Source organism: Acanthochromis polyacanthus, chromosome 21 (assembly GCF_021347895.1).
Source record: "Acanthochromis polyacanthus isolate Apoly-LR-REF ecotype Palm Island chromosome 21, KAUST_Apoly_ChrSc, whole genome shotgun sequence".
Lineage (NCBI taxonomy): Eukaryota > Metazoa > Chordata > Actinopteri > Pomacentridae > Acanthochromis > Acanthochromis polyacanthus.
Genome location: NC_067133.1, coordinates 20,284,308 through 20,307,421, shown reverse-complemented (window position 1 = coordinate 20,307,421; position 23,114 = coordinate 20,284,308). Strand labels below are relative to the sequence as shown.

The window sequence follows — 23,114 nt, the reverse complement described above, 5'->3', positions numbered from 1 at the left end:
GAATGTTCTTTTTTTGCCTCTGATGACTAATGCTACTGAAATGTACACTCTTCTCCTCAACACCCATTAAATTGTGTTACCATCATAATGCAGCACCAGCCAGACTTTTACTAATAACTACTGAACCCACTGAACCAGAGTGGAGGTTATGCTCAATGAAAAAAGATTTTTATGGATAAATCCCAGTTTTGGAAACTTATAGCAACACCAGTAGCATAAGTTTCCCTTTACATTACACTACAGCCTCCTCATTGACTACATTTACATGCCCCAGATATACTAAATTTTGCCCTTCTTCTGGAAAAGGCCATGTGTACATGGCTAATAAAAATGGCTAATATTCTCATTTACATGCAGCCACACATACAGTTTTTAAAAAGTTTTCTACTAGACCCGGTTCTCTTTAAACACATGAAAACAGCCTTCCATTTCTTCAACTAAAGATCAGCGTTGTGATAAAAAAACAAAAAAACAACAACAAAAAACTGTAGATATCCAAGTCTGTTCTCACGTTTGTTACTCCTTCAGACAGAGATGTGGAATTTTCTTTGGGGAATGTGCAAAAAGCAAGAAGCTGTGTGTGGAAAAAGACAGAAGCCTGCATTGAAATGCATATTCTGAATGTGCTGTGTACTTCCCCAAAATATGTTTGGAAAACCATAATAATATCAGCAAGTCCCACATGTCTTAATTGGAAAATGCTGTATTTGGAAAAAAGTCTTATTCTGGATACCCAAACAGAATATGCTAAATGAGTGCACTTTACAATGTTTATTAGTCATATTTTCAGATACACACACATTCACACAACAAAGCTGCCATGTAAGGCACTTGCCTGTTATCAGAAACAACTTCTGGTTCAATGTCTTGCCCAAAGACTCTTTGACATATGGTTAAGACAGGGATTAAATGAATAACCCTATGATTACAGTGACAGCCACCCATTAAGTCTGAATGTGTCAAATTTGGGAATGCTATCGTAATTGGTATACTAGGGGGATATTACTGTGCATGTAAACGTAGTCATTGTCAGCCCGAGTTGTGGAGGTGGCAGGGTGACTCCATTGCTCTCCCCTCCCATCTGTTAGGACATTGCTCATCTCTCTACAGTCCTGAAGACAGCTTTTTAATAAAGCGGGTATGAGCCCAGCTTTAAGTGCTTTATTTTCATTTCGCCGTGCAGCTGTTGAAGTAATGTGTGCTTCTCAAATATTTATGGAGGACCCCGGGTCGCTGCTCAGTTCACAGTTCCTCTGAGAGAGAGCGGGAGGGAGATAGATTCTTCAAATGTCACACTTATGAAAATAATGCCTCGGATTTTCCTCTGGATGATCACATTAGACCTTTTGGGAGTGAATAAGGACATAATAAAGGCTGAAGTATAGTTTGTGTCAGTGAGTGTGCACATTTGTCTACACAGAATCAGAAGAAGTGAAGTTAAACGGACATCAGATAACAATTGAACAGTCCTCAATCTATTGACTTATTTTCCAATTCCTTGTCTTTGGATGAGGTGACTAAAAGAAGTGCAGAGAAGCACAAACAACATTTCCCTCTGCAACTGTCTCCATCTCTTCCCTTTGACCTATCTGCCCCAGAATTTCCACCCAGCCACTTATGCACTTATACATACTTGTAAGGTACCAAGTGGTGAGTTGTACCACCGCGATTCGAGGTAGTAGGAGCTTGAGGTCAGAATCTCTGGTGAAAAAAAACTTATCTCAGCTGCATGTACTTGCAGTTTCTACCCAAATTGCTACCCAAAGCTTATGGCTGTGGGAAAGGCTTGAAAAGGCGGTTGACCAGTAAGCCCTAAGCTTTACTTTCTGTCTCAGCTCTCTTCTTAGCACTGTGAGATTATACTCTGGAATTCATCTGTTTTTAATTTTAACCAAATTCAGTATTAAGTATCTGGAAAAAACACCTGGTTTCTTAAGCAGTTTGTTGGTCTCACCTAGAATAAATATCTTTTTTCCCCTCTCTTAATCATTTTCAAGGACACAGTTTCAAACATACAAAAGCATTGCTTAAAAAAAACACACCCTTCCCCCCCTTATTCATTTCAAGGGGACTTTTATGGTGGTGCATTACACCTGTAATAACTTTTCACAGTTCAAATAACCTCCTTGTAGTATATTAAGGCACTCTGTAATGTTTCAGCATCTCATAAACCATCAAACTCAGCTTTTTACTAAAGCTGAACTTCCTGAATAGGATATCTCATGGTCTCACTGGTACCTGAAAGAAGCCCAGCCCTCCTTACCAATTCTTCTCCTCATTTAATTCTGTTTTCTTCAGCCTGAATGCCAAGTTCAAAGTGCTGATCTTCCGGCAAACAGCAGATGTTTCACCACATTGTAACCAAACATAACCCTTTCCAGAGCCCCAAATTGGAGTGGTATAGTAAAGCATGCCCTTTTTGGAGTCTAGTATACATGTGGATCTTATTAATGCAAACACACAGCTCTTGTTTTAAATGTAGAAGGGGAAATGCTTCCCTTTTCTAGCCTTATAGGAAGCTGGCATTTACCTTCTCGTAAGAGACAAAATTAAGTTAGACTAGATTGGCAATTTCCATAATTTCTTCATTTTCTCTGAAAGGGTGAATAGTTGGTCGACTGTTCTATGCCTGTCTTCACCATCTGCCTATTTAGCACTTGTGGAGTCCAAAGAGTTGTTAGTTACAAAAGATGCAGCCAGCCAAGTTGTCAAGGTAGATGGCTTGTCATAGTGATATCAAGCATTCGTTGTTCGTTGTGGGAATGTGACCAACTCTGGAGGAAGTGCACAAGACTGATTCCTGAAAGAGGTTGCATATGTCTATTTAAATAGTCTTATCAGCTATTGTATTATGGTTTCACTGCAGAAAAGATGTGTTTATTGATAGCAATCCGAAACAAGAGCAGTTGGTCAGTTCAGGGTCTTGTATATGATTATGAGCCAACTCCTCCAGAAATTACAACATGTGTGTGTCTGTTTGATATGGTGTCCTTCGGCGAGCCGAGTCACCATGCCCTCTGATTCAGCATGTATTGCCACTGTTTATGGTACCGTCTGCACAGTTTGCTTCCTCTACATTCCCTTGTCTGTCCTCACATCCATCCATCCAGGCAGCTATACATCTGTAGGTCCAGTAAATTCTTGAAGTAAGCAGATGCGCAGTAGATTAAAGTAATGCTTACAAAATTGCAATTAATGAAAGAATTGCACAGTTACAGCTGAAGGCAAAGGAAAGGGTTACATTTTGCTGTAGCTCTCAGCTGCTTGACCAGCATACCAGAGAGCTTTAGAAAGACTTGAATGGTGTCATTTGAAGTCATTTCAAGCATCATCCCCATTTCCCTATCAACCTCCGCACAGTGTATCCTGTCACCACCCACTCAGGCTGAGTGTTGTGGCATGTGGTGAATCCAAAGGGCACTGCTTGGTTTAGTTTTGTAATCGCCTTCTTTTCCACTTCACAGGCACTCTCACATACGGAAACACACACACAAGCTGTCGCTGCATAATACAGTGAAATAGATGAGAGAGGGCAAGCGGGCAAGGCATCAGCAAAAACGCATGCGGGGAAAGAAAGAGGATAGGCACAAGGTTTGCAGCACCGTAAAAGCCAATCAGCTAATATGTGTCGTCATCTTGATGTTGCTATGGTGATGTGTTGGCGGGTCAGTGCCCACACGCTGTAGTTCTTAAACCAGGTTGCGAGTAATAACCTGCTTCTGTGTGCATTGTCCACTCATGTGTATTCAAGTTTAGGCTATAGCAGGTTTTATGGCCGTCACCTCAGGGTCAAGCTTTGGATTGAGTAGTGCTGTTTGGACTGTGGGAGCTGTCAGGTCTGGAACAGTGTGTTCTCTGCAGCCAAATGGGTCAGGACCACTGGGTCTCTGTCAAAATGCACACACAAGTATCAGACTTTAGTGGCCCCAGTCAGCATTGGAGTCCCATGCTGGTGTGTGTGTGTTTGTGTTGTCCTCACATAGAGATGATTCTTAAATAAGGACATATTGGTTTACCCCTCTGATTGTCAAACCCTCCAGTGGGTTGCAAAGGCAGGTTGTATTTGTAAAAAAAATAAACAAAAAAAGCCACACCAGAATTACAGCATTTCGCAAAAACAAGTAAAAACTTAAACAATAGTTAGATTTTCAACTTGTCATTGAATTAGTCATCTGTGATCGCTTGTTATGTCATAAAACTCAATGAAATCTAAGCTTAAATTGTGATATTTCATCAAAATCCCTTTATTCTACATCCCTCACTTATTTGTTTTTCTAAAAGCAAACCATTAGCACTAAATATACTGTATAAAACAATACATTTTGCGCCCATTAGTGCTACTATGAAGCCATTAGTGACTCCACAGTCATGAGACTCAAGGGCTTCTCTGCTGAACTGGGCTGAACTGCAGGCTGTGTTTACACAGAGCAGAGAGGAGATAACTATCGACATTAATTAAAAATGTAAGTCATAAAATATGTATAGTATGTTGAGTCACCATTTCCCCCAGTTTTGCCCGAGTATTTTACCTCCCAAAATGTTCTATTGATTCCTGTTTAGCTTTTATGTGAAATAATTCAAATAAATCAAACTTTATTATTATTACTGTTATTATTATTATTATTATCATCATTATTATTAGTGATGTTGTTTGAATTATATTGCTTTTTACGATTTATGACATTGTAGCTGTGTTAAGCAATAAATATATGAAATGCAGGTCTCTTTGCATCTAGTCATGAGCGTGGTGTTCCCATAGAGATGCAGGACTACATATTGCAGTGAAAAATGAGCCCAGAGCCATCATGGTATTCACAGGGTTAACAGGCTACAATAAATGTATACTACACATAAGGGGATAGTGGTAACTGCAGGGCTGCCAGATTTCAAAAGTACACATGTTGTATGTCTTGTTTTATATGTTTCTTTATGATAAGGTATGCAAATATATGTTGTAAAAAAAGAAAAAGAAAAACTATTAGGCGTGAGATGCCAGACCAGAGGTGCCTAAATAACACTGACATGAACAAAATGCAAAATTAGAAGTAAAGGATTCACAATCTAACAGGAAAGCTTGAGGACATAGAGTTTGCATGATTATTTATTCACCGGGCAGAGATTTAGGTTTGGGGATGGGTCCAACAAAAGTTGCTGTTTAGGTGTTTTGCTTTTTTTTTTTATAATGCAGCATTTCTTGAAGCTCAACACAAACCAGGGAGTAAAAGTCAAGATATCCCAGCATCCACAATACAAGAAGATTATTACTCAATTGCTTGAATGCACCTTTAATGGAAATATTCTCCAGGGAAGCTTTATGGATGAGTGAGTTCTCCTCTTCATTGAAAATTTCAATAGGGTACTCTTTAATATCGCATGTATGAAGGGACTATTACTAAACAGAATCACACCTTAAATAATAAATGGATTGAAACTAAATAACACATTAAAATCATTAAAAATGACTGAAAGCTAGATATACTATATGACATGAGCACGTCATGTTTTCTGCTGAGATGCCCGGTGAAATGGAAACTACAGCAGAGCTCTTCTCAGTACTCCCAACAGACTGCTGAGGCAGGCAGTGGTTAAGTGGTAATAAAATCACCTCCACTGAATGTCTGATATTTAATTGACTGAGGGCAACTCCCTCATGTGTTGTTTGAGGTGTACAAATGTTTGGTTATAGTGTCTGGATGTGGATATCAACAATATTTATTTAATGAATGTGTTTAATGGTCTTGACAGATATAGAAACAATTACAGATATTTTATGCCTGCATGTGTGAGTCGTTGCAGCTTTCCCACAGTTTATTTAATCTCCCCCTCTGTCTCTCTCTCTCTCCATGTATCTCTCTGCCTGTCTCTCTCTTTTCTTATCCCTTCTCCTCCATCTGTGCTGGCAGGAGGTTTAAACTGTAAATCAGATTATATGTAGGTACTCCAAACTCTGACATCTGGCCCTCTGGCCTGTTCTAAGTGAATACAGGCTAAAAGACAAACTGGCATATATGTGCTGCACATATGCACACAGGAAGACACTGACAGACTGTTATTAACTTGCACAAAAGATGACCGGTATGCGTGTGTGTACTTTGTGTATATTCACTACAGGCTTAAAAAAAACATGAACTGCGTGTCAGAGCTTTATCAAAATACACTGCATTCAAAGCACTGGAAAGCAATTTCTTTAATGAAATATATTTTGAGTTGCAAATGTGCTTTGATGGTGATTTTTCTAAACGCATTATAGATTCACAGTACGTCTTTTCATTCATCACAGTTGTTTACACAGGAAAAGAATTGAGCCTCTACACCTACTCTGCTGCTGTTTTATTAAATTATCGGGCACTAATTGCGTGTGTGGGTGGTTTCAGACTTTTAGCTTTTATGAGTCAGAGTACATAGTAACTACTGTAATTATGCTACGGTGGGCTTCTTCCTATTCAGACTATGAAGATGGATATACAACAGACGAGAATGCTAATGACCAGTCATGCCTCTTTCATCAAGCTGCCAATGAAACCATCACTATTCATTTGCGTGTTTACAAATCACCTTCATCTCTATTTTGATTTTAATTTCCTGTGTGGCCCTGCAGTTTGCCACCTGATCTCTTGATGGTTCCACCCTTTTAACCCTGGCATCTTCTATCTCCTGATGTTGCAGATGGGGCTCCGCTGAGCGAGCTGTCTTGGCCCTCATCTCTGGCTGTGGTAGCCGTGTCCTTCTCCGGCCTCTTCACCTTCGTCTTCCTCATGCTGGCCTGCCTCTGTTGCAAGAAGGGAGACATCGGCTTCAAGGTGAGCTCCTTGCTGCCCCCAGCTGGAAGTGGTGAGGAGAGCACAAACTATATGTGCTCACACAGTGGATGTCAGAGGGAGGGGAGACTTGTGTTGATCTTGAGTGAATCACAATACTTAAAGTAGACATACACAGATTTAAAATAAAGAAACCAAAGAAAAGCTAAAAGCCTTATTTATGTGTCCAGTGGAGTTGGTCTGACCATCTTTTATTCATGTTTTGTTTATTTAAAGTATGTTTTAAATAAAAATTTTATGAGTTTGAATTATTGATATTTTCAGTGATTTACAGGCGTGTATAGGCTTTCAAGAGCAGGATAACACAGCTTTACACTTGGAAATACTATTATTTGATTACTTGCATGACAGTTCAAGGGTTTTGGATCACCCAGGCAGGTTCACCACACTTTTATTCATGTGCTAACATAATTGCGCAAAGGTTTTCTAATTATCAATTAACCTTTCAGCATGATTAGCTAACACAATGTACCATGAGAACCCAGGAGTAATGGTTGCTGGAAATGGGCCTCTGTACCCCTATGTTGATATCCCATTAACAATCAGTCGTTTCGAGCTAGAGTAGTCATTTACGACATTAACAATCTCTAGACTGTATTTCTGATTCATTTAATGTTATCTTCATCCGAAAAAGAACTTATTTTCTTTCAAAAATAAGGACATTTCTGAATGACCCCGACAGTAGTGTGCATATTTCTCTTGTGTTTGTGTGTATTTAGAGTGAAACAAGAATTTTTTTTACAAGCTTGAAGTCCTCTGTAATAGTAATTTCAGTAAAGATTCATACATTTTTATCACTGCCTGCTATTTGTTTTTTGTTTTTTTAAAAAAAAAAATTTAGGTTCCTTGTAGCTTTATACTTAATATATGTCAAATATGGAGCTGAGTTTATGCTGAGAAAACCGATGTTTTGTATGTGGGAAAATGACAGTTTAATAGGTATTGAACAAACACAAGAATGAAGTCAACAATACATCCAAATTCACCCAGACCCCAGAGGGTCAGTTTTTATCTTTGTGCTCCACAAAGTAAATTTATAATAACAGCTGATCTTAACTAATAACCTGACTAATCGCTATAGTGTTTCATTACATATCATTATCTAAATATTACTAGAATATCACTTTTTCTATAAAGAAAGAGAAAAAAGTTAAAAATGGCCATCAAAAGTTCTAAAAGTCTAGGTCATTGCTCAAATGTCTTTGGTGTTCTTGTGTTGCATACAACCAGTAGTCTGAAAGTCAAATATAATCACTTTGTTGCGATCAACATAGAAAAGCAAATCAAAATCATCATGGTTTGAAATGCTGCAACCTGTAAATAGTTATTGGTTAATTCATTATCATTGGTTCATTGATGATCAAGCTTGCTGATTATTTTCTGTGTAGTAACTCATTGAGCTTAACTGTTTCAATTTTAGCTTCAACTTGTAAAGGAAAGGGTCTGCCGCTTGCCTATTCTTATTTTCACTTTTGTGTCATGAGATATAATAAAAAGAATGCACACATTAAATATATAGTAGCAAATGAATATAACTTTCTGTGTTAATGTTTTTAGCCAGAAATAGATTCTCAAAGAGGTGTCAAAATTGTCTTAATTAAGTATAATTAAGTATTAATAGTTCATAACTGATCTGCTGAAACCCGGAACTTAACTTGTTAACTTAACTAGTGTTCATGTCTGACTAAGGGCTATTGTCTTATTGTATGCAAGTGATGCAGCTAAGTAGCCAACCTTTACCCGTCCCAGGCTGGCACACATTGCCTCTGTGTAGCCTTTGGCTGCCAGCGTGACTCAGCCATGCTGTGTCAAACATCAGCACTGAACTGAGCCGGTGATGAAGGCCAACAGTGACTGACACAGGCAGGGGGCATATGGAGAGCACAAACTCCAAAAGAGCACTGTACTGGCTGCTCGTTGTCATTACAAGGTTCGCATTGACATGCTGCTCATTTTATGGAATTTGCACCGAATCATACAGCGCTGTGAAAAAGTATTTGCCTCCTGATGTCTGCTATATTTGCTTATTTCTTACACTTAAATGTTCCAGATCATCAAACAAATATTCATATTTATTTATTATGAGATGTAGATAGAGATGCAGTTTTAAATGATGATTGATTTAACATTTTTTGAAAACCTTTATCAGCCCTGTGAAAAAGTAATTGCCTCCTTAAACTGGGCCACGTTCGACAGCAACAACTGCAGTTTGACATTTCTGATAGCTTGTGATCAGTCTTTTACATCAACATGGAGGATCTGTTCTCCGCAAAATAGTTTTTGTTCGGCCACATTAGATGGTTGACGAGCCTGAACTGCCTTTTTAAGGCCTTGCTACAGTATTTGAATTAGATTCAAGTCCAGACTTAGAATCATTAACCCCAACACCTTAATTTAGTTGTTTTTGAGCCATTCAGAGATGGTCTTGCTTGTATGCTTTGGGTCACTGTGATACAATAAAACTCATCTGTGTTTGAGCTTTAGGCCATGAACTGACAGGTGGATTTTCTCCATGAGGATGTTCTGATAGAGAGGAGAATTCAAGTCGTCCAGGTCCTGTGGAAGCAAAGCAGCCCCAAACCATCACACTACCACCACCACCACGTTTCACTGCTGTTGTGATGTTATTGTTGCGGAATGCAGTATAAGCTTCCCACCAGATGTAACAGAGCCATGTCCTCCAAAAAGTTCCACCTTTGAGTCTTCCAAAGTCTTGGAACTTATCTATTTTTTTATTTTTTATTTTGTAAATGCCAGATGAGCCTTTGTGTTCTTTTGGTCAGTAGTGGTTTGCATTCTACAACCCTCTCATCGCTCCCATTTTTGCCCAATGTTCCTCATGGTCGAACCATGTAAGCATACCTTAGCTGAGTATTTTTTGTTCATCTGGGTTGTTTTAAAACCTCCTGAATGAGATGTCGAGGCACTCTTGGAGAAATTTTTGTTGGCCAGCCACTCCTGGGAAGGTTCACCACTGTTACTTTTTTCAGTTTGTATATAATGGCTCTTACTGTGGTTCTCTGGAGTCCCAAAGGCTTCGCAATGGCTTTATAGCTCTTTCCAGACTGATAAATGTCAATGACTTTGTTTCACATCTGATTTTGAATCACCTTAGAATGTGGCATCATGTGCTGTTTGTTGAGACCCTTTAGCTGGTTCACAATACCAGACAGGTTCTATGTAAATGAAATTTAAATTCAGCAGGCCTTTCAGTAATCGCATATGGATGTGGCTGATGTAACTGAACCCAACTGTTCAGTGAATTTGTTTATTTGGTAGATTGGTAGCAGTTACTTTTTCACACATGGAAAGGTGGGACTGGACAGCATTTTTAATTCAGTAAATGAGATTATGATTTAAAAACTGCAATATGTGATTGTCTTTGTCTTTATCAAATTAGTTTGATAATCATGATAAACATTTAAGCATGATAAACATGCTAAACCGGAATATATCTGTAGGAGGGCAAAACCTTTTTACAACATTGTATCCCCATCCTGTCAAGTCATTCCGGTCATGCATTTGAATGTTGCTAACTCCTTTTAGCTGGAGAACAGATAAATTACAGCCCTGACTGAACAGCAGCATCTTCTGTTAAGATCACTTATGCAAATCACTCAGCAACTTGAATAAGTGAGTGCAACTGATGGTTGGCTTTTTAAATGGCTGATTAGAGAGCTGCAGAAAGCAGTGGCGAGTACAGGAGAGAGGATGAGAGTTGGGCTGCCTGTTTCTTTTACATGCATTATATGTCGTGAGAATCAGTGGGAACAGCCGGTGGCACTGTAGGTAGATGCTGCAGGGATAACAGTGTCACTAATGAGCGCAGCTTAGAGAGGTGCTTTAACAACTTCTGGACTTTTCCTGTGTGTGTGTGTGTGTGTGTGTGTGTGTGTGTGTGTGTGTGTGTGTGTGTGTGTGTGTGTGTGTGTATGTGTGTATGTGTATGTGTGTGTGGGCGCATGTGTGTGTGTCCCTGGCGAGATCGCTGCTGCCTCATTATGTAAAAGTGCAGAGTAATAACCTGCAAGAACAGCAGGAGTCTAAGTCTGTGTCTGAGTCTATACTGTGAAACTTATAATGGCTCCAGTTGCTAAAACACATCAGACAATAGTTAATTCATTTTGTCTCGATCAACCATGGCCTTACCTTGAGCCTTGTTGTCATGCCAATGTGGCGTTATTGATTCCCGCAGAGATATTGTCTTCCAGCACCTTGTCATTGGAGAGTTCAGGGTGAAAATTTAGCAACCAGATGAACTGGAGAAGATTCAGTATCTTCCTCAAAGACACTTAAGCAGGGCAGAGTGACCGATATAAACCATAAACCATTTCACAAATAGGCTGTGTTTACTTCCTAGTGCACTGGAAGAAAAAAAGATGAGTAAAGAAACTTAATTTTCTTTCATCATGCAAATGAAAGTGAAGTATTCTAATTTATTTGGAGTAATCTGAAGCACTAATGGATTGTAATTTAAGACAAGCCAGGTTGTCATTATGGTAAATGTATTCTAGCTTAAAAGTTAACAAATCTTCATCTTGTTCTCTGAGTTTAGCAGCTAGCATCACAGAATGCCTAAATGGCTCCCACTGTTTATCCCACTCTCTGGCAACAGCTCATCACTCAACAGCTCACTTGTAAGGTGTGCATTCGTGTGGGACTGCAAAAATCGCACTGCTGCACCGTCCAAAAAGCTTCATTATTCCTCTCCATCGCAGTGTTCTTGCTGGAGCGTGTAGTGCGAAGCTGGGTATTAAGTGCTTTCTAAACTGAAGGCTCTCTGGGGAGCTGTGCAACGCTGACTCACAGCCAGGTGCTCGCTTTCACACTTCACTCAGAGGAGAGTGGCAGATGGTTCTCCTGAATGAGAAACACACATTCCTGTGTACACACACTAATGTTTTAGAGCACATGTTGAAGCACACAAAAACACACACAGAAATTGAAATACTCCATGATAATCTAACTAGAAGCTCACCCCCATCCTTTCGCACTTCTTCCAGTTTTTTCACCTCTGTTTTTACCTCCGTGGTTGCCGGAGCTGGGATGGTAGGATTGTCAAGGGTAACAGTTCATTAGCAACAGAAGGGATGGATTGGGGCGTGATGGCTCCGTGTTAGCGAAGAGAGCACGAGAGTCAGTCTGGTTTCCCAACAGGTCCGTGTATGTTTTGGTAATTGGATTTTCCGTTTTGAAAGGGGTATTGAAAACAAAAAAGGAGTGGTCAGTTGATTTTAGTTTTATAATACAAAAATTAAAATTGAATTACAAGGCGTTTTTCCTTTTCTTGACCAAAAGGGATATACGAAATTTTAAAAATGCTTTGATTTTCATTTTATATTTACAACAACAAGAATGTAAAATCAGTAAGAGACAGAAACGAAAAAAGGTCCAGTGTTTCAGTGGATCGCCAGTAAATGTAGAGCCAAACAGAGTAAGATGTAGCCTAGCCGCGCTAGACAACCCACGGCAACGAATTTAATTCTCTGCCAGGGTGGGTCTAGTTACCATCCATAAGGCTCGAGGCTGGATGCTCCTAAAACTGGCAGACAGAAGGCGGGTGTAACTAAGTGACGACAGAGGTGCGACGATTCTGACAGAAACAACCGGCGCACAATAAACAGTTATCTTTCGACTCGGCTTTGGCCACAGCCCTTAAAGATTTGAAGCTAAAATTCAACTTGAAAGATAAACAAAGGACGGCACTGAAGTGTTTCATTGAGAAGAAAGACGTATTTGGACTTATGCCGACGGGATATGGCAAATCCTTAATATACCAGTTGGCTCCGCTGGTTGGGAAGCTAATGGGACTTAGCCACAATCCGCCGGCGCTCTAGGAACTCCGTCAGCCTATTCGTTGCGCTGATGGGTTGTATACCTACCCAATTGCTGCAGAGTGATTTGAAAGACAACCTTTTAGCCCGCCTCCCTCCCTGTCGACCGGCCCTAGACCCTTGTACCTTCAGAATTCAGAACATGGGTCTAGCGCGACGAGGCTAAGTAAGATGCATAGACTGTACATAATTTTTTTTGTCAATTTTCATGGTCAAAATGAGAGATCAGGTGGCCTATCTTAAAATAAATCAATATTAATTTATTTTTAGAGCCTTAAAGTTTTGCAAAGCCAGGGTGCGGGGTTTTCTGCCTTCACCTGATTCTACCAACACACTGAAAGGACTCTGATAGTTCGGTAAGTGTTTATTTTCGTATTGGTGCCGCTTTTAATGCACTTTATATGCAGCTTTAGTGTCAGATATAATGTGTGCCGTGCACTCAAGATGTTGGTGGAGTTTATTTTTGTGCGTGTTGACCAGAGAAGAGAGTTACAGGTGAAGGCAGAACACTGGTTAAAACAAGCCAACAGGCAGGAAAGCTGTCTGTGGAAAATGTTCTGCTGCTCCACCGATAAATAAACCAACAGTGACCATATCAGAGTTAATCCAAAGGAGGAGAGCAGAGTCTCTGCTGTCTCCTCCATAGGACACGTCAATTATTCCAGACAGGACTGTCAATCAAGTAGCCCCGCACCCTGGCTTTCCAAAACTTTAAGGTTCTATAAAAAAAAAATCAATATTGATTTATTTTAAGATTGGCCACCTGATCTCTCATTTTGACCATGAAAAAAAATTACATACAGTCTATGCATCTTACTCTGTTTGGCTACACACTTCCTGATGATCCACTTCCGGTCTCAGGAAATGAAAAAAACGGACCTTTTTTCTTTCTGTCTCGTACTGATTTTATTTTCTTGTTGTTGTAAATATAAAATGAAAATCAAAGCATTTTTAAAATTTCGTATATCCCTTTTGGTCATGAAAAGGGAAAAACGCCTTGTAATTCAAGTTTAATTTTTGTATTATAAAACTAAATCAAATAACCACTCCTTTTTTGTTTTTCAATACCCCTTTCAGAACGGAAAATCCAATTACCAAAATATACACGGACCGGAGCCCAACATAGCCACCTTCTTTGAATCTGCTAACAAGATCAGCTTGAATTATAGAGGGATGTTGCTTCTTCATGTGGTAGGAGATGCTTGGGACAGCATCAAGAGTGGCTTTGACTTAAGTACTTGATACATTTCATGAAAAGAGAGGAGATTTTCCATGTACTCTGCTGTAACCTAAAAAAGATCCGGACAAGGAAATTATTGTAACTGGAGCACTGAAATTCCTGGCGGTTACTTCAGTTACTTATAGTATAAATGGTACTTCTTTGTGTTGTGTAGTGGAACAATAAACCTCATTAATTAATTAGTTGCACATTCAAATTAATGCACTAATATGAATATTGCAGAGATGTAACATTTAAGTTGTGGATTTATGCATTTTATCTCAGATTAAATTGACTTATGAACTGTTGTTGTGCACAGAAGGGATAATTGTTGTAAACGCTGTCCATGGAAGCCACATGAGAGTGTATTTTGTTGGTGTTGAGTGTAAAACTGTAACTCAAGAGAAATCAAAGCTCACTAGTTACTCAGAGGGGCTGCACAGTGGAGTAGTGGTTAGCACTTTTGCCTTGCAGCAAAAAGATCCCCAGTTCAAATCCCAGCCTGGGCCTGGGATCTTTCTGCATGGAGTTTGCATGTACTCCCTGTGCATGCGTGGGTTTTCTCAGGGTACTCCGGCTTCCTCCCACAGTCCAAAAATACTGTATGCTGAGGTGAATTGATCACTCTAAATTGTCCGTAGGTGTGAATGTGAGTGTGCTTGTTTCTCTGTATATGTAGCCCTGCGACAGACTGGTGACCTGTCCAGGGTGTCCCCTGCCTTCTCCCGATTCAGCTGGAATAGGCTCCAGCACCCCCTGCGACCCTAGTGAGGATAAAGCGGTGTATAGAGAATGAGAGATAGTTACTCAGAACAATGAAAGACTAATTTTATTTTAAATCACTATCCTATAAATAAGTATCCCATGAACATATATCTTTACCAGGAAAACTGGAATTTATTTGGATTTTAAAATTAGACCGGCAGATAATCACAAATAGCATTTATGCTCGTTGTAGTTTGTTGGCGTATCCACCATGCAGAAAACTGAAATATCACATGGTCATAAGTATTCAGACCCTGTGCTCAGTATTGAGTAGAAGCACCCTTTTCAGCTAGTACAGCCATGAGTCTTCTTGGGAATGACAAGTTTTTCACACCTGGATTTGGGGATCCTCTGCCATTCGTCCTTGCAGATCCTCTCCAGTTCTGTCAGGTTGGATGGTGAACGTTGGTGGACAGCCATTTTGAGGTCTCTCCAGAGATACTCAATTGGGTTTAGGTCAGGGCTCTGGCTGGGCCAGTCAAGAACAGTCAGAGTTGTTCTGAAGCCACTCCTTTGTTATTTTAGCTGTGTGCTTAGGGTCATTGTCCTGTTGAAAGGAGAACCTTCGGCCCAGTCTGAGGTCCTGAGCACTCTGGAAGAGGTTTTCCTCCAGGATATCTCTGTACTTGGCCGCATTCATCCTTCCTTCAATTGCAACCAGTTGTCCTGTCCCTGCAGCTGAAAAACACCCCCACAACATGATGCTCCCACCACCATGTTTCACTGTAGGGATTGTATTGGGCAGGTGATGAGCAGTGCCTGGTTTTCTCCACACATACCGCTTAGAATTAACACCAAAAAGTTCAGTCTTGGTCTCATCAGACCAGAGAATCTTATTTCTCATAGTCTGGGAGTCCTTCATGTGTTTTTTTACAAACTCTATGCGGGCTTTCATGTGTCTTGCACTGAGGAGATGCTTCCATCGGGCCACTCTGCCATAAAGCCCCGACTGGTGGAGGGCTGCAGTGATAGTTGACTTTGTGGAACTTTCTTCTATCTCCCGACTGCATCTCTGGAGCTCAGCCACAGTGATCTTTGGGTTCTTCTTTACCTCTCTCACCAAGGCTCTTCTCCCACCATTGCTCAGTTTGGCTGGACGGCCAGGTCTAGGAAGAGTTGTGGTCGTCCCAAACTTCTTCCACTTGAGGATTATGGAGGCCACTGTGCTCTTAGGAACCTTGAGTCCTGCAGAAATTCTTTTGTAACCTTGGTCAGATCTGTGCCTTGCCACAATTCTGTCTCTGAGCTCCTTGGGCAGTTCCTTCGACCTCATGATTCTCATTTGCTCTGACATGCACTGTGAGCTGTAAGGTCTCATATAGACAGGTGTGTGCCTTTCCTAATCAAGTCCAGTCAGTTTAATTAAACACAGCTGGACTCCAATAAAGAAGCAGAACCATCTCGAGGAGGATCAGAAGAAATGGACAGCATGTGAGTTAAATATGAATGTCGCTGCAAAGGGTCTGAATACTTATGACCATGTGATATTTCAGTTTTTCTTTTTTAATAAATTTGCAAAAATTTCTACATTTCAGTTTTTTTCTGTCAAGATGGGGTGCTGAGTGTACATTAAAGAGAAATAAACTGAAGTTTTTTGATTTTGGCAAATGGCTGCAATGACACAGAGAGTGAAAAATTTCAAGGGGTCTGAATACTTTCTGTACCCACTGTACATAGTGTCTGAGGTTATGATTGCGTGTATTGACACCAAAGAAAAATCTATGACATGCTGCCATTTTGTTTTTGGTGTTTTGAAGTACATGTAATCCTAATAATGCGAGGTTCTTATTGGCATTTCCTTTCAAGAAATGCGTAGATTTAGATGAGAAATTAAATGAATGAAATTCAGTCATGCTCACAGCTTGTAATGTATGTTAATCTTCAAGAGTGTATGGTTAGATTGGGACTAGTGCAGCTGCTAAACCAAAAGTCACACTTCTCCTAAGGGATCATGCAGAAATGTAAATATGCATTTGTAAAACGATGTAGTTACAATTGAAGATGTCAGACTCAGACAGAGCTCAGACAGTTGTCTACTCTTATAAATATTGACTCATCCTGACGATACTTCCTAATCTGTGTTGTCATCAGCCTCATACTGCAGATTATACTGTTTATACACAGATTTTTTAGCTGTGTGTCTTCCACAGTTCTGTTTTTTTTCTTTCCGAGCATGTGTAGCCCTAAGGCTCATCCACGTCTGTGCGTTAAAGCAATAAATAATAGCTACTTGTGCTGGCAAAGACAGAGCACTTCTTGAAACTATATGTGGAGGAGGACAGGGAGAGACAAAGCAAGATTGACAGTGCAGTGACAATAAAAGATTGTTCTCTTGTGTTCCAACTGTGTGGTATGACACAAGGAGGCTGGTGTTATCCATAAGACCTGCCTTTAATTTAATACCACCCCTCATTGTAAATACTGCACAGGGCTTTAGAGAGACAGAGTGCTATTGGGACACACTACAACAGTTAGAGCAAGGACACTGCAGTAGATGGGGGAGTAAAACCAGATGGGGCAGAAAGAAGAGTAGCAGAGTTAAAGCAGACAGGCCAGAGCAGAGGATGTGGGATATGGAGTATAGAGAATGAGAAGAGAGAGCGATGGGGGTCACGATTTTCCCTCTCGTCTTCATCCATCCTAATAGCAGTGGTGGTGTAGAGGAGGGTAAATCTGCAGTTAAGGGACCTGAGTTTTTCTCTGCATAGCTGATTATGGAGCCAACTTTTTCCCTTGCTCTTTTTCCTGATGTGGTGTAGACACTTAACCTTTACTGTATATTTTATATCATATTTTATCTCTTTCATAGTGCACAGTAGACAGTGAAAATACAATCCAGGGTTTTGTAGTTCGACACTGGTGTAACAGGGCTAAAATTCTGGTCCCAAAGTCACATTAATGGCATTCCAAAAGAGGTATTTTGTGTACATCTTAAGCAGTAGTTTGCAGTTCCGACAACTAATTATGATTTGTAAATGCACCTTGCAGATGTTAAAACCTAGACTCAGGACACTGGTGTTCCCTGTAAGATTTTTCTTTTTTTTTCTTCAACAAGTGTTGATGTTATTTCCAAAACTAGCACATCCTTCAAGAACAAGTCCTTATAGGTTCAAAAGTACTCAAAAATGTTGTGTATTTATTCTGAAAGCATGAAAGCTATAACACATATGTGAAGTTTTATTGTCTAAGAGCGTGTCTATAAGGAAGAAAGAAAAAGGCAGACTGGAAGAAAGAAAGCCTTTGTGTATACCCTTTGAATGGCAGTATACATTAGTGTGTTCCCCGCAGTGCCTCAGCAGTGACCACGCAATACACCCTACAATGTACATGACTTGTGTATATAGGTAGGTGGATGTGCCTCATTGCAGTCGAATGCCTTCACAGTCAAACCATTGTCTCCCACTATCTCGGTGGAAGGACGACTGTGAGTGGATGACTAATCCCAGCGTGTGTCTTTGCACCAGGAGTTTGAAAACACTGAGGGAGAGGAGTACCAGGCAGATCTCTCCGCCCTGGCCTCGCCTTCCTCGCAGAATGGCCCTGAGGTTTACATCCTTCCCCTCACTGAGGTCTCCCTGCCTGTCTCCAAACAGCCCGGAAGATCCAGTAAGAAACTACACGAAACCATCAGCATGCAACACTTCTAAGTTATGTATCTGATAATCTGTTTTTGCACACATTCACAGAAGTAACAGAGGCGGTTACTTCTCTGGAGCGTGGCACACTTTGGAACTTCATATTGACTCTACTGATTTGGATGATATTAAAGTGAGAACTTTTTCACAAGATTAGTTGGAATAAAAGGGGCCTCTTTCATTTGTTATCTTTTCCCTTTTTTTTCTCTCTTACCCTCTTTCTCCCTCTACAAGAGACAGACATCTGTCCATTGTGTAATATATTTAGGAATCGACCTACTGCAGTGCTGCATAGCTTATTCTATGTTAAAACTGTAGCCCACTGGAGAGGGAGGAATCTGACCCCATTGTACACTATTTCTGGAGCTCTGAGTGTTTAAATGCATGTTACATTGCATTGATACAAATTATCATTTCATATGACACTCACATAGTTTAGACTTGAAGCACATATCCGTGCTAGACGGTATAAATTTGGTGTCCTGTACCTGTGATCCTTCCCAGCAACGACAGCCTGTTTGTATTTCTTCAGGTCATACCTTCCATGTTAAAATGTGCATGTGCATTTGTGTGTAAGTGAATGTGTGTAGATCTCAGTCTAAGGGTGCTCAGAGTACCTCACCCTGCATGACTCACTGACTGTCTGTACTGCTCTGTGCTTCGCCAGAAGGGAGAGTTGCTGCTCTGCATCCCAGGATGTGAGCGCCTGTAATGATTGGAGAAGGCAGCCTCAGGCTCGCAGCCAATCACGACACTTGCCTCTGTCCCCCATAGCTACTGCTTTATGATTGGTCCAGGTGTTGCAGGGTGAGGAATGGATAAATAGCGAAAGCGGAGCTCGTGGAAGAGGGAGAGCAGAGCGTTTCCTTCCACTGAGTCAGAAGGCTAACGGCCTATGACTCACTCTTCCTTTCTGTGTTCTGTGGAAACAGTGAAACATGTGGTATTATTGTATAGGAAATTTAAACTTAAAAAAAAAAATATATATATATATATATATATATGCATTACTCTACAACTATTGTCATCTGAATGTAGAAAAGTGAAAAGATCAAGACAATAAGACAAGGCCCATTCTTTGACAACTATGTTATAAAAGTTAAGAATTGAAAGGATATTTTATGTTGGTTATTTGTTGTTAGCCACACACAATCCCTGGAAGCTCCTCCTTACATTATAGCATTATGCGCATATCATATACTATAAAATTCACGTGCATAGACAGATAATGAATCAGAAAGCCTTGTAACTGCAACTGTAAGAAAAACACAGTGTACTGTATACATGAACCCTGAATGTGTTTTCCATACAAACCAAGCAAATACATCAGTATGAACACACAGTACAATGCTTAATGATCTGACAGTCCCGGTTAACTCTTGTTGCTCTAATCTTTTATTTAAGAGGTCATGTTAAACTTTCAAACCCACAACAGATTCTTGATACATCAAAGTGAGTGTGTTTCATTCCACGATCCCACCAATCATGCAGCCCCACTGGACCCTGCCATCTTCTCTGGGAATGCCATTAGTAGGACAGGAATGCACACTCACGCATTCCACATTTGGAATAATACCACTTCTTAATTTCTCTCTCTCTCTCTGTCCGGGAGGGGTGGTGCAGGCTCGGGGGGTTGGGGCTGAGAAGCGTGGGTCTGTTATCACCGTGACAACCTCTGCCCAGCGTTCCAGCGGAGAATGGACCTTGTGTGTGTCATCTTTACGTAGCTGTGAGTGTGTGTTTGGTGCACTGGGTACCAGGAGACACAGCGTGAGCGTGTGAGTGAGCGATCCGAACAATGGCCCTGTTTTAGGCCGGCTGGACAGTGGGGGAGCATAAGGCCAGGCTGAAATGTCTATGGAACGCACTAGCGGAGGACTGGCATTATGGGCAGAATACAGTGAGGGGTCTGTGACAGAATGAGGAGAGACAGGGGAAGGGTGGTGGCATGTACCAGGACCTAAGAGTAGGGAGGGGAGACTTGAGATAGGGGTGGCGAGTGTGTATGACAGAGGTCTTTTCTGCGTTGGACAGAGCAGTGTTTGTGTCATGTTTGGCTGAGGAATGCCGCTGTCCTGGGTGACAGGGGGGCATTATGTGGACCTTATGTCACTACTGGGTATCTTGAAGCTGCACGCAGAGCTGGCGCGTCAAACGGCACACTACCAACATGCGTGACAGTCACATCAGGAGTGATACATGACCAGAACGTCTCCACGCTCGGGGCAGAAATCCACCTCAGGACTCTCGCATTGACCCGTCGGCTGATCGGTTCACTGACTTGAAGTTGCTGAGTTTTTATCTCCTTCTGTTTACTTTAGATTGAAAAATAGTTGGTATAGGAACCAAGGATTTCTGTATTTGCTCGACAGCTGTAGAGCTCTAGACTGGGACAGAGTGTGTGTGTGTGTTTGTGTGCGTCCCAGTTGGAGGATGAGCCCGGTGCAGACGGGGAGAGGCAGTGTGGTGAGCTTGTTCAGCTGTGCAAGGGCTCGGAGGGTTAAATCCTGCCGAGGCTCTCACACGCACACACTGCGATCGTGGGCTCTTTCTCAGATATACACAATGAGGCTAAGATGCCTGGGGCTGGGGCCGGGGCCACGGGCTCTCCGTTCTCACACTCTGAACCAGTATTTCTTCCCTGCCGGGAACTCGGACTCAGTCCCTGTCACGGTGCTCAGAGTGGCTGGCCGCTCCACTGCTCCGTCACCGTCATCTATTCGCTCACCATCAACATCTCCATTCCTGAAATATGAGGATCCATGGAGGTACTTGATTTTGTCCATGACTTGTGGTGTCTCTGTGGTGAAGTTGTGTGTGGTGGCAACACGCTTTTTTGCTTTCAAAGAATTATTTCATGTAACTGGGAAAGCAGTACATTTGAGCTAATTTGCCTCAAGGCAAGCCTGTCTTTCATGAATGCAGTGTTTTATTTTGGAAAATGTGCATTCATGGTTTGCCTCTAAGAGGTGTGTGTTTTTCTTATCTGATCTCTCTTTGTGGTTTCACTGCATTGTGTCTGTCTTCTCTATGTGTAGCCAGTCCTTAACTTTTTATTTTTCCTTTTGTTTACTTTGCTCAGTATGTTGAAAGCCTGACTTTTGAGAAGTGTCATTTTTTTTCCCTGTTAGTCACATATATCAGACTATAGCAGTCTTTTTTTTCTTTCCTGTTTAAAAATAATCTTATGTCTTTGTTATTTTTCCTTCCCAGTTCAACTGCTGAAATCATCAGACCTTGGCCGCCATAGTCTGCTGTATCTAAAGGAGATTGGACATGGCTGGTTTGGCAAGGTAATAAAAAAACATTTCTTTTTGCTCTAAAACATACATATAATCATCATTTGACTCTGACGACACAATCTTTGTACTTATTATTACTTACTTTATCTGTTTTAACTGCATTACTGTACAAATAATCTTATAGGATGCTTTCTCCTCTCAGTGGAATGTGCGGGTAATGTGATGACTGTCTCACTCTAGCGAGGCGAATCTTTGGCACTTGCATCAGCATGTTGATTCCATGGGAGACGTTTTGAAATTTGTAGTCACAGTAGATTCCTTTCAGTTTACTCTACAGCAATGCCATGACACTTCCTAACTTTGCTTGTGCTCTAGTCCCATTTTTACTTTGTGTTTACCATACTTTGGTTTACAACTACACATTGATGCTGTTTATAGTCAATACAGTTTCTTTCATTCCAACTTTTGTTTCTGGCTGATAAAAAAATCCTAGCTCTGCTGTTCATTCTGTGTATTCCCCTTAGGTTCTGCTGGGAGAGGTCAATGCAGGCCTCAGCACCACCCAGGTGGTGGTGAAGGAGCTGAAGGCCAGTGCCAGTGTCCAGGACCAGATGCAATTCCTGGAGGAAGTCCAGCCATACCGGTTAGTTCACTCTTCAGTGCTTGAATAGCTCTTCGTAGCAATGAAACAGTATAAATGAATGATCAGATTATGTATTGTGTGCTTGTTTTATTTGGGTATTCATTCCTATTTAAATGCTGTTTGCTCTGCTAGAACCCTCCAGCACCCTGCCCTGCTGCAGTGTCTGGCACAGTGTTCAGAAGTCACTCCTTATCTGCTGGTCATGGAGTTTTGCCCTCTGGTAGGACACAGTTTAATAATAAAAATTAGCGATTTCAGTCTTTCACATATACCCCGTTATTTCCTATTTGCATCAGTGTCATTTGCAGTAATCATTAACAGTCAGAACAGCACACATCCTGATTTTGTTCGTCCTCTCAGGGTGATCTGAAGAGTTACCTGCGCAGCTGTTGGGTAGCTGATTCTGAGACTCCTGACCCTTTGATCCTCCAGAGAATGGCGTGTGACATTGCCTCGGGGCTCGTGCACCTCCACAAATACAACTTTATCCACAGGTGCATTAAGTCAATCCTGTTCCCCTTACTTTCATCAACCTGAATGTTAATGTGTTGAAAAGGGAGAATCCACATGCATGGTCTGTGTGCCCCCTGCTGGTCTCTCCCTGCAACAACATCCTGGTGCTGCCTGAGTAGTTGTCACAAGCTCCAGCATCAGTGATTTTGTTGCTGGGGGTGAACCACTCTCACTCTCTCTTAGCCATGTGGTGGTGGCTTTAGCAACCAGTCAGCGACTGCCAGCCTGAAAAGCTTGATTTGTGAAGGAGGTGAGGTTAAACTGATTGTAGTGTTTGTCTATACACGTTCAGGTGAGAAGAAACAAGAAATGTTTCTGTACTTGTATCCATTTCATCATTGCACTTTGCTTTGGCTGCATTAATCAGAATTTAGTGATATGTTTTACTTGTCAACATTTGGTAGTGTATATTTAAACAAAGGAAAGAGAAGTGAAACATTTAAAT

At 41.0% G+C, this 23,114-nt stretch overlaps 1 protein-coding gene across 4 annotated transcripts in view; it reads left to right on the top strand.

The window, feature by feature from the left end:
* aatka (apoptosis-associated tyrosine kinase a) overlaps window positions 1–23,114 on the top strand; it is a 41,070-nt gene that overhangs the window by 10,551 nt on the left and 7,405 nt on the right. For 2 of the 4 annotated variants that reach the window (XM_022198166.2, XM_051941553.1), the window contains exons 3-8: window positions 6,667–6,800; window positions 18,101–18,242; window positions 21,485–21,564; window positions 22,038–22,156; window positions 22,289–22,376; window positions 22,517–22,650. In XM_022198166.2, coding sequence (XP_022053858.2) covers window positions 6,667–6,800; window positions 18,101–18,242; window positions 21,485–21,564; window positions 22,038–22,156; window positions 22,289–22,376; window positions 22,517–22,650 — 697 coding nt within the window. Of the gene's footprint in view, window positions 1–6,666; window positions 6,801–18,100; window positions 21,040–21,484; window positions 21,565–22,037; window positions 22,157–22,288; window positions 22,377–22,516; window positions 22,651–22,823; window positions 22,920–23,114 lie in introns of those variants that run through there. The other 2 variants (XM_022198167.2, XM_022198168.2) reach the window with 2 other exon arrangements.